Source organism: Corythoichthys intestinalis, chromosome 4 (assembly GCF_030265065.1).
Source record: "Corythoichthys intestinalis isolate RoL2023-P3 chromosome 4, ASM3026506v1, whole genome shotgun sequence".
In the NCBI taxonomy this organism is placed as follows: domain Eukaryota; kingdom Metazoa; phylum Chordata; class Actinopteri; order Syngnathiformes; family Syngnathidae; genus Corythoichthys; species Corythoichthys intestinalis.
The window spans coordinates 19,595,810-19,607,874 of NC_080398.1; the positions used below are offsets into that span (position 1 = coordinate 19,595,810).

Here is a 12,065-nt window from a genome sequence, read left to right on the forward strand (position 1 = left end):
ACTCTTGTATAATGCATATATAAATCTAATTCAATGGATGATGTTATTTTTTTACTGTCAGTGTTTCCCAAGCGAGTGACGCAGTGGAGCGGACGTTCGGGAAGTTTTTTGTTGTTTTTTTAGGGGGGCGGGGTAGCGCACGCGTGTGTTTACACCCGCTTGCTGTAGTAGAAGCAAAATCCACCAGCATGCACACGGGCAACACATGAGTAGGCGGGGCTAAGGCTGCCCGCTCCGGCGTCCAATCCGCGCCGAGTAAACCAATCACTGGCTGCGCGTGTCAGCCAATAGCGCGCGGCCCCATGGGGCGGACTCCGCCAATGGGCTGAGGCGATGACGTGGGCACGTGGATCCCGGCACATGTTGACGCTCGTAAAGTGTGGAGAGAAAGAGCTAGCAAACACACCAGGCGACTCACGGCCCGGCGGAGTGGACGACGTGAGTGTGCGTACGTGAGCCTGTCAAAGCCGACGCCGGTCGCACAGATGCTGCTCACCTCGCCTGCTAGTCTCTGACGGGAACAACTCGGGGACGAAACCGCACATTGTGGCAACTACTATTGTTTTTAGATATATCTCGCGAATACACTGAGTGAGTATCGTCATTTTTCTTTATTTGTGTTTTTGAGGGGCGGGGGCTTCCTTTCCGAAGTTGGCAAGCTAGCTGCATCCTGTTTATGCGCTTGCTAACACCTCGAATAGATACAATATCCAATACTGTATTTGTCCATTGCAGGTGTACTAATGAGTCTTAATTGCATTATTTATTTTTCTACATAGATTTTAAGTTATTCCGTTTTTCTTTTATACGGGGAAATATTTTTGTATTAATCTATTTTATTGTTACTTTTTCCCATAGTGATATAGCTGTAAATGCAAGTTTTCTTCTCTGGCTTAACTCTTTTTGTTGCCATTGACGAAAATAGACGTCCAAGCTTTTTTTGACTGGGAAGGTTGGCCGTGATCATTCGCTGCTAGCCCCTCCCAAGTCGAAATGGATTGGACGTCTATTGCTTTTACTGTATTTTTAATATGCATTTTGCTAACTACCACAACATGACTGTGACAGCATACAAATTATATCGCGTCTGTCCTCTACCTGCAATACGTTAATTATTATAAATTGTTTTTGAAATTGAATTTGAAATCTAACAAGGGACACCATGAAGTGCCTAGTAATTTAAAAAAAAAAATACTTCATTTCGTTTGGGAGTAAAAGTGAATATCCTTATGACCTCCCCCAGGGCTCAGGGTCCAGCAGGGATTACTCCCTCGAAAGGAATGGGGGACGGGGGTGGGGAACCCTTGCAGAAGCATTTGGTTTAAAATAGCTAAAACCCTCAGATGAAGAGAATTTACAAGCAAATACACCTATGTAAACATGGCATCCTATTTTTTCATAATGTTGAAGGAAGTGGCGGAAGGAAGGAGAGTGTGGAGGTCGAAGATGAGGAAGACGACAGGAGAGGCGTGCAGAAATGCGCCCAGAGAGGAAAAAGAGGAGTTTGTGTGTGTGTATGTGGGAAGGGAGGAGGTGGTCTCGTGGTGAGCAAGGGGGCTTGGGATGGAGCTTCAGCTAGTCAGCAAGGCAGAGCCGGGCGAGGGCGGTGCTATAAGCGGAGCACTGGAGGCAGTGAAAGAACGAGACTGCCTATTCTGATTCCACTACTCTACGCTACGCTCAGGCTCCCATCCCCCCCGCTCACATTTTTACTCGCTTCCGTCTCCAATCTCTTCAATGGGAACTAGACACACGCTACCATTGTGTGCCGACAGGCTGCCCCCTGTGCCATGCTTAAGTAGGACACCACCATTTTGTGTGGTGAGAAGTGAACACGTGAGCGTTTGGATAGAACTCAATATAATTTTGTCACCCATCGCACAGAGATGCAGTCCCAGGGCAGCACGTCATCGCAACCCTCCTTCGACTCCCTGAGCTCCAGCGACAGCCTCCTGTTCAGCGACTTGGACGACACTGACGTATTCCTGACCGACGCGTCCTCCTCGTCGGCGCTGCTGGACACTGCGGAGAGCACACCGGCCGCCGCCAACGCCAGCCGGGCGTCCGACAGCCCCGGGTCACAGTGGGCGTGCGACGGGTTCAAAGATGAAGAAGAGGACGCATACTCGGGCGACATGGCGCCACCTGAGGTTCCAAAATCGGAGGGAGACCTGCTGTTTGCCCAGAAGGTGAGTCTCTGTCTGCCTCCGAAGATCTGCTAGAATGTCTTGTAGTAATCAATTCCTGTACTGTTCCCTGTTACAGTGTGCTGAGCTCCAGGGTTTTGTCAGGCCCCTGATGGAGCTGCTAAATGGGCTGAAGAAAGGCCGGTTCGATCGCGGTAATCCTCCCTCCGTCGCTGCTTCTAGCTCACATTTTGGCAACCTTCATATTTTACTGTAGGAAAACCCTCACAGCGCACTGCTAGATGAAAATGTCGCAAAAGGTACACGGTCATCCCGTGTACTTCACAGGAAATGCAATGTAGACTCCCCCACGATTGGTGAAAATCTGCGATACGCCATTCTATTTTTTCTTCCGTTTATCCGAGATCAGGACCAGAGTTGCCGGATTGGAATGATAGTCTCCAGCCCAATCACACCGTGAAACCCACAATAAAAAACAGCTTAAATTACAACCTCCTGTTCAAGATAAGATGCTTGGCTTATACAACTATTTGTATATTGTCATAACATATATATATATATATATATATATATATATATATATATATATATATATATATATATATATATATACACACACACAATAGTTAAGAGTTAATAGAATACTTATTCATTATTAAAATAAAAAAATACATGTTCGTCAACAAAAATCACTGTCGAAGTAATTCTTTGACAAGGTTTTCCAGAGCCAATTCCGAAGTGTATTCTGGGAAAAGCATTATTATCGAGATTGGTGTCATAAATAGAAGCAAATCAACGTCAAGTGGTAACAATTCGAAACACCAGAATATGCAACAAAAACCTGAAGAATTACAATGCATCTAACACATATTAATATGATGTAATTTTGGAAATTATTTTGTTTGATTAGACCAGGGGTGTCCAAACGTTTTGCAAAGGGGGCCAGATTATGTGTGGTAAAAATGTGGGGGGCCGACTTTGATTGACGTCCTTTACGTAGAACAATATATTTTAACAAATTTTAGCAAGCCATTCTGTGTGTCACATTTGCTTTATTATCATTATTTTTTTAATTCATAATTTAAACAATCTCGCAACAAGCCTTTGTGGCGTTCTCTTTCGACTCTCGGGCTCTTGCGAAATACGGCTGCTGTGAAATTAAACTAGCTTCAAGTTGCTTCAATTTCTCGCTGCGTATCTTCCCTGTAATCTTGTCGTACATGTCAGCGTGTCTTGTTTGGTAATATCGCCTCACATCGAACTCTTTGAAAACAGCAACTGTCTCTGTGCAAATGAGGCAGACACAGTTGTTGCGTAGTTTAGTGAAGAAATAGTCCGATAACCACCTATCCTTGAAGTGTCGGCCATCGCAATCAACTTTCTTTTTTTTTTATTGATTGTCGCCATTTTAGAAAATTGGAAGTAAAGGGTCACACATGTTGCTTAGAGTGCTGCTGCCTTTTAGTGGGTAATTGAGGAGCAGCATTTAGTGGGTAAGCTACTTCATATGCTGGTAGCAGTACTGCTGAGCAATTTATTAAGTCTGTGTGCGGGCCAGACGTTATTGATTTTATGACAAAGCCTCGGGGCCAGATGAAATTTGACCACGGACCGCATTTGGCCCCCGGGCCGGACTTTGGACATGTCTGGATTAGACTGTTCCTACAAATTAGAAATGACATGCATTTCACAGCTCAGGTATTGTGAGGCATTAAAATGCCAGCTCACTAGTCTACTGTATAATTAGAGTGAGGTATAGACATACAATCTTAAGTGTTAAACCAATGAAAACTGTTCCTTCCGAAACCTCTGAATAAAATTTCATTTTATTTGGCAGGGTTAGCAGCAATCCTGAGCTGCCAGCGTCTCCTAGTCAATATGAATCGGACGTCTAGCGTGATCAGTGGCAGCCACTGAGTTAAATTACTCCTCCCACACACTTTAAAGGCATGTAAAGATGTTTTTTTAGACCTTATGAAACTATTTCAACATACAAAACTACATAGGTATGAAATGTGATGAACTATGTACCCTGCCCACTAGCTGTGAGCACATTACTTATTTAAACACACTTTATTAAAACGCATTAACATTTTTATACACAAGGGGAAAAATTGCATTTGCAACATATGCAAAATATGCGCTAAAAAGTTTTCAACTTAAATGCCTCCAATCACAATAAAACCTCACTTTTGAAATATATATTTTTCAACGTATTTCAAGACCAGTCAAAAAAGTGCGAGCAATTGATCCTTTAAAATCCATTCTCCCACATTATGAATTGCTTTGAAACCACATTAAAAAAAAATAAAAATAAAACCTTAGCAGTTAAAACTTAAAAAACATTGTAAACATTTAACCCAAAAGCAGTACACTTGGCTTAGGTATGACTTTTTACATGGTACCTAAATTAAAAGGAAGTATTTGATTGGTCCTGCCTGTTACAGTATATCACTAGCATACAGTAGTCAGAGATAAATAACACTGAGGAATCCTCATATGAGCAAAAAAAAAAAAGATAGATTTACTGAATATGCTAATTAATTAAATTGGCATGGTGGTTCTATAATTGCTGTTTTTTTTTCTCCACAGCTCAGCTACCTATATTGTGACTACCATCATTTTTGCACTATAAGGCGCACCAGACTATAAGCTGCCACCCACCAAATTTGACACGAAAACGGCATTTGTTCATTGATAAGCTGCACTGGACTCTTTAAGCTGCAGCTGTCCTCACTGTATTAAGGGATATTTACACCAAAAGATATTAACCGGTAACACTTTATTTGACAGCGGCATCATAAGACCAAATGAACCACCATGAAGCTTTGAACCAATTGGCTGCAAAGCTTAATTGCTTCAAGAAGCTTCATTTGGCCATCACTGCTCCCTTGGGGGAGACAGTCAACCTCCTACCGTTAACACTGTTGTCGTCCAGTATGCCTCCTAGAATGCATTGCAGCGTTACGGATGTAAATAACAATCACAATTCTGTGCTAATTATTTCTTCATTTACTGTACCAGTCGTTTCATTAGTTGCTAGTTATGGTACTTTGGCAACACATTTGACTGATGTCATTTTGTGTCATCCGGCAAATCATCTCACTTGTGAATGGATGTAAAAGATCCGAGCTAGACAGAATTGGAGTTGGTGACATCTGTCACAAGCATTCATTAATGCAAATAATAGCGTCATGTCATAATTTTGACGGTCTTATGGCAGTCTTATGACGCCGCTGTCAAAGTGTTACCTATTAACCCAAATAAATCAACAAATAAGCTACAATGGACTATAAGCCACGGGATTCAAAATGAGGGGAAAAAGTAGCGGCTTATAGTACGAAAATTATGGTATTTGCACACAATTATTACAGTAGCCATATCTTATGTAAAAACATACTCGTGTGGAATCAACATTACAATCAAGCCTGTTTCGTTCATATTTCATAGTTTAAAAAAATAATAATAATAAATGTAATTTTCTGACTAATTCAGTAAAAATGGACAGTACTGCAACACACTCAGTCACTTGCTGCAAAACAGTGATCAGAAATCACTCTTCTATCTTAACTTTCAATCAATTTGAACTGGGATAGGCTAGCAGTGATTATTCGAGTTAACCCTACACTCACTTCCTGTCTGTCAACATGCTTTGGTTCCATGCAGCGAGGTCCACTCATCACCTCATCCACACTGACCGACACCGCAGCGTTGCTGCCAATGCTGACAAAGGCTTCTCTTTGTGTTTGGCAGGTCTAAGTAGTTTCCAGCAGAGTGTCGCCATGGATCGCATCCAGCGAATCATAGGCGTTTTACGGAAACCAAACTGCGGGTATGATTGGTCTCGAACCCCTGTCAAATTTAGATTCCACCATGCTACTATACAGTATCTCTGTGGGTATCATACGTCAACCATTGGATGTTTTACTCACCAAACACCTGTGTGTTTACTCTTCCAGGGAGAAGTATCTGAACACGCTTCTGCAGGTGGAAATGATGCTGAAGGTGTGGTTTCCCCATATCTCCACTCAACCGGTCTCTGCCGCCTCTAGCGTTGCCAATTCGCCCGCCCGCTCCCTCCAAGACGCGACGGGCACCACGCCGCCACACAAGCACAGGGATCAGCTGCATATCCCGGTTAAGGTGAGTGTATAGTGCTGCATTTCCAATTGGAAAAATTCAGGCGAGCTCACACGCACCATGACTTCCTGATTATTCAGAATTTGAGATACAAGTCAGTTACATGATCGCTCACACAATAAATGAAACTCATAAGGCAAGGAGACATTGTAATTTATTGACTTTACAATTTTGTCCCAAGTTTCACATTACAGTTTTGTGTAATTTTAGTTTTTAGTTTCTTTTTTTTAATTGTAGTTAACTTGTTTTTTTTTTTTAACTTAACCGTTTCCACCCTCTTTAACCCTTTGACAGACAGCGGTCACTACAGTGGACAAAATTTTTCATTAGTCATTATTGTATTTTTATTATTTTATAATTATCAATTGATTTATAAATTAATACAATGTTAATAAAAACTAGATGAATGAGTAAAAAAGGAATCAAAACAAATACACACTGGTTACGGCTCCAAGTTTATTTATTTATTTATTTTTATAGTACTACTACTAAACTAATGTGTCAGTGCCATTGACAGCTCGAAGATGTCAAATCCATTTTGACTGGGAAGGACAAATGAACGAATGTTCATTTTCCCCACAAAATGGATTGGATGTCTAACGCTGTCAATGGCAGTCAATGAGTTATACAAGTGCTTGTAAGGGTTAAAAACAAGACAATCATAATTCGTGCAATTCGTTTCAATAATCTTGTATTTGTTTGACTTTTTTATTTAAATATTTTGACTTTCAATGCAATTTTATTTTCTTGAGTTTTAGTTTGTCTTGTTTTAGGTGTGACTTTATTTTTAGGTGATTTCCTTTGTGTAGTTTTGTCTGTTTCCTAATTACTTTTTTTACCTTCCCTAATTTGACTTTTTTTTAATGAATTAATATTTTTTAAAATTTTTCTTTAATTTAACCAATTTGAGGTTTTGGTCCTTGGTTTTATATATTTTTTTAGTTAGTTATATCATTTTTGCATTCAATTTAAATTTGTGTGTTTTTCATTATAATTTTCTTCAGTTGTATTTTTTATACTTAAAATTCTAAAATATTTTTGTTAAAATTGTTTTGTTTGTTTTTTTAAGTCAGGATTTTTATCATTTTATTGTATTTAGTTCAACTCGAAAAACATAGTTTCCTCGAGTGTAATATTGTCATTTCCTCGGGTTTCCTTGAAGAGAAAAAAAATCTTTATTCACCGTGAAATTACGTTGTCATTTATTTGTGCAGAAACGCCGACTCAGCTGGACGGGAACTGAGTCTCCTACGCCTTCTCCGGGGCTCCCCAAGTGCCCTCGCCTCAATGCACAAGAGAAGAAGAAGCAGGACGAGAGTGGAGAAGAAGAGGAAGACAAAGAAGGAGGCAGGTCCCCTCCTCCTTCGTCCTCATCTTCACACCAAATTTCCCCAACCGCCGGGCCAAAGGGAAACGACAGCGACTGTGACGATTCGGGTAAGCCGACAGACTACAGAACGGGTCGGGGGTCCGAGCCCAGCCTCACGTGGGTGCACGTCGCCCCCATCCCGTCTCCGCGGAAGACTGGCTCGCCGACATCGAGCGGCGACGAGAACGGGCCCGGCCCGGCCACGCAGGACAGCGCAGTCTCTTCCACTACGCCCCCCAAGCACAGCAAAAATCAAAAGAAATCCGCACGCTGCCAAAGTCAACCTGTCACCGAGCAGGGCGACGACACCCGCCAAGGTCCTAGTCGGGTTGTCAAGCCTTTAAACCGGGTTGGCCCCGCCCCCGCGGAGACTTGAGAGCCTTAGGAAAGAAGAGACGAGATCGGAGGAAGTCTACGAACGCTGCCTGAGGAAAATCAAACGCGTGTGGATAATCACAAATAGGTGTGCGAAGAAATAACGGAGGACTTTTCGTACGCCATCTGCTCCTCCTTGACTATGTGTTGTGCGCAACGGGTCTGCCATCTTGGATAGCAAACCGCGGCATACCTAGTAGGACAAAATACAATAGATTGCATATATTAAGGGATATTATCTTTGATATTGATTTAACATCCTCTCAAAAAGAGTTCAATGTTAATGGTTTTTAAGCGGTTTATTACACTCCAAATGACGTCAACTCTAAAGCTAAAGATAAAAAAAGCTAATTATTATGTATATATTTGAGGTCGACAAATGCAGATGCCATTACCGATATGTATAAAAAAAAAATTCAGCCGATAGCCGGTATACTTTTTTTTTTTTTTTTTTTTTTTTTAAAGCACGGAGATAATGAAAGGCAATTTTAAAAAAAATGCTTCAACAACAACAAAACTCACAACGATGACCTGAGACTTAAAGGATTAATTTGGTCTAGTATTACCAAACCAACAAATGCAGCACTTCTTTTTATAATTATTCGCACTCAGCAAGAATAGTACATGATTTTCAAATAATTAAACCCACCAGGATGTCTCAATCAGATGTGAACAAGTGAGTTTAAAACGAGGCTCGCCATGCTAACACAAATAATATGCTAATGCTATGAGTTACATTTAGAGTAAGGATCACTATGGAAACACCTTAAAAGGCTAAAGCAGTATTGCATATTCTCTCATGCGAGATAAAAAAAAAAAATCTTACAATATTTAAAAAAAGGCAAGCCAGAAGCTTCCTGTAGCAGCCTGCCTTCAAGCCAATACTACCTGACTGCGTCCGACACCCGCTACAAACAACGCCCACATGTTACGGTAGATATCACATGTATATAGAACTAGATGTGAAATGACAGACTCGGCGGCGTGAGTAAACAGCCGCCATTTTGAAGCAATAGACTTCTCAGGAAGGCTCTTGTGGCGAACCTTCCTAGTGAACCTAAGTAACTTTTTATCTAAAATACTCCTAAATCAGCAAAATCTTGACTTGAATCTATCTCTAAATGATGAAACAAAACTTACACATGTCGAAAGTAGACAGAAGGTAAATAATGCAATAACTGGAGCAATTCTAATCACTTTTAACGGTTTAGTCACAACATTACTTAACTTTCAAACATAGCAAAGGTTATGGTCTCGTTATCGCAATATCTGCAATACCATTGTGTCTAGTAAAGTTTAGGGTAAAGAATTGGGCAAGAGCCTATTGTCCCCAAAACCCTATGAACTTCACATAGTACAATGAACAATTTTTTTTCACCATCGTACCAACAGCATGCGTGGTTTGGAGGGGCGTAGTTTGTATGAGGCGTGGTTTGTAGTGTGGTTGCAGCTGCAGTCAGACCCTTCTTCAAGCTGCTGCAGGGTCCTTCCGGGGTCCTACTGTCAGTCAGCGGCAGCCACAGTTGCCCACACAGATGCCTGATCTAAATCCGTTTTTATCAGATTTTTTTTTTGTTGATCGGCCGATGTTAGAAAAGACTCCATATATCGGCCAGCCAGATTTAATTGTTCTTTTTAGTCATTTTTTCTTTTAACATTTTACCAAGTCATAATCCCGTTTAGTCCTAATTAAACAATCATAAAATTAATAATCAGGTAGGCCACACTTGTATAGCAAAATGTCAATATTGTAGCCTACATGACTCAAAATGTGATGTATGCGGATGTCAAGCCTTTGAGATTTTTATTATTACTACCCAAAAAAAGTAAAACCGGTCCTCAAGAGCCGTAGTGGGTCCTGGTCTTGGTTCCAGCAGATCCAGCAAAGACAGTTTAACCAATGAGGTTTCTGCTGGAACAAGAAACACCTGACTGTGATCAACTGATTGCGCTCGCAAGACACCAGATTGTTGAAAAGCTTTCCTCTTGATGTGTTAGAACGGAAACCCACTGTGGCCCTTTGTGGAATAGTTAGCCCACCCCTGCTGTACAGGGTGAAATGAACCTGGAAAAACTGGGAATCTATCTATCCTACTCAATAAGACAAAATATATTTTTTATATTCCATTCTTGGCACGCAATTGTCCCCTTCCCAAGATGGCCGACCCGTTCCGCATGCGCAGGACACGTAACGTTCCTGAACGCGTACTTATGAGGACTGCAAGAAAACTTGAAAAGCTCAAAAAAGACTGACTGAACCACTTCCTATCACCGGAGGAAGTCGCTGATGATGTAACCTTTTACGGGTTGTAGATAGACACAACAAGAAAAAAAGGAAAATCAAGCGTACGCAATGAAGCATCCATACTGTAGCGAACGCCCGTCGCGTTCCAACACATCGGAGACTGTGGGACGAAACGATGTCATCAACTCACGAATGTAAGCCAAGAACGAATCGCCGCGCCGCCGGAACAACGCCGACGGTTAATTTATCTGCATTTTATTTATTCTACTTTGTATTTATTTAACGGGCAGCTGAGGAAAACGCACACAGGGGCCGTCGACCTTTTTTATGATATTGTTGACACGTGTGTTTTTCTTTCTCTCATCAAGAAGCAGGAAGTTTTGAACTGTCGGACTACTGTGCCTTTTACCAAATAGGATGTGTTTATTTTTGTTTTTCAAGAGAAGCAATTGGTGCTTAGGAGTGCACTTTGAATGAATTTTGATTGTTTGCTTTCACACAAAAACAACACATCTTGACAGTAGTCACCTTTAACTTTCTTCCAACATAATCACACTCTATCGTTAGCCTGAAATCGAGCATTGACCGCGATAGGCGTCTGATCCGAGCCAATCGGTTGGACGTCTATCACGGTCAATACGCACGCGCTAATGCAGGTTAACACCTTCCGCTAATCAAACCCAGTCTCCAACGGTATTTCCGCAAACAAGCCGCCAGCCTTTTTCTTTTGCTCCGTTCGGTTCCGAGCCGAATCCAAGGAGCCGCACTGAAGGTTGGCGTTGAGAAACTTGAAAAATGATAGCAAAATGTAAACATTAGGGAGGAAGCGGTCTTGACTGGCAAACCGCACCGGACGACCAATTCATGCAAAAGTCTTGTAAATATTTCTACAAAACTATTTTTCAAAGTATTTCCATTGAGCGAGGACGTAGCAGCCACAGAGCCACAGGCAGCCTCCATGCAACCGCCTTTATTGTTATTGTTTTATTTTTCATTTGAAGCTTTTTAATCAGGATTTTTTTGGTAATGTTTTAAACTTCTTTTTTTGCGATATACAGTACATTAAAAAAAAAAAAATCCCTTTTTTTGTTATGGTCAAAATTTGTTTCTTGGATTACATTGGATTATTTGTAATTGTTTAGTTTTTTTCCCCCATCATTTTTTAAAATTTGATTAAAGTTTGTCATTTTGAGTTTTATTTCAACTTTTTTTGTTTTTTACACTTTTCTTACTTTTGTTGTAATAATTGGGTTTGAATTCATTTTGAGGTTGTTTTTTTTTTTTTTTTTTTTTTTGCAATTTAATTTTACTTAAATTTGTTTTCCCCTCTCATTGTTTGAATTTAGTTAAATTGAATCAAGATATAATTATTCTTTTACTTTTCCTCCCAATGTTTTGTTCATACATTTTATTTTTCATTTTATATGTTCATTTTTGTCATTTTGATTTTTTTTTTTTTTTTTTTTTTTTAATAAATATTTTTTTACTTTTGAATTTTTTTTTTTTTTGTTTGGTGGAATTTTACTTCAATTTGTTTTCCCTGTCATTGTTTAAATCAAGTTGAATCAAAATATATTTTTACTTTTCCTCCCATTTTTTTGTTTATACATTTTATTTGATTTTATTTTTCATTTTATTTGTTCGTTTTCATCATTTTTAATTTTTTTTTTTAAATATTTTTTTTTTTACTTTGTTTTACTTTTGCTGTAATAATTTTGTTTGAATTTTCTAATTTTTTGTTCTTTTTTTTGTGTGGAATTTTTACCTAATTTTGTTTTCCCTCTCATTG

General features: G+C 40.0%; 1 protein-coding gene across 1 annotated transcript; it reads left to right on the forward strand.

The window, feature by feature from the left end:
• Nucleotides 1–414: 414 nt before the first annotated feature.
• LOC130914861 (uncharacterized) lies at nt 415–11,565 on the forward strand. Its single transcript, XM_057834416.1, has 6 exons — nt 415–591; nt 1,885–2,189; nt 2,266–2,341; nt 5,901–5,979; nt 6,107–6,290; nt 7,502–11,565. Exons 2-6 carry the CDS (start codon nt 1,887–1,889, stop codon nt 8,030–8,032), a joined length of 1,173 nt encoding a protein of 390 aa, XP_057690399.1. The 5' UTR covers nt 415–591; nt 1,885–1,886; the 3' UTR covers nt 8,033–11,565.
• Nucleotides 11,566–12,065: the final 500 nt, after the last annotated feature.

Coding starts and splice junctions, on each gene's coding strand:
- LOC130914861 (XM_057834416.1), top strand. CDS start 1,887: ATGCAGTCCCAGGGCAGCACGTCATCGCAACCCTCCTTCGACTCCCTG. Junction 2,342..5,900: donor GAAAGGCCGGTTCGATCGCG/GTAATCCTCCCT, acceptor TGTGTTTGGCAG/GTCTAAGTAGTTTCCAGCAG. Junction 6,291..7,501: donor AGCTGCATATCCCGGTTAAG/GTGAGTGTATAG, acceptor TTATTTGTGCAG/AAACGCCGACTCAGCTGGAC.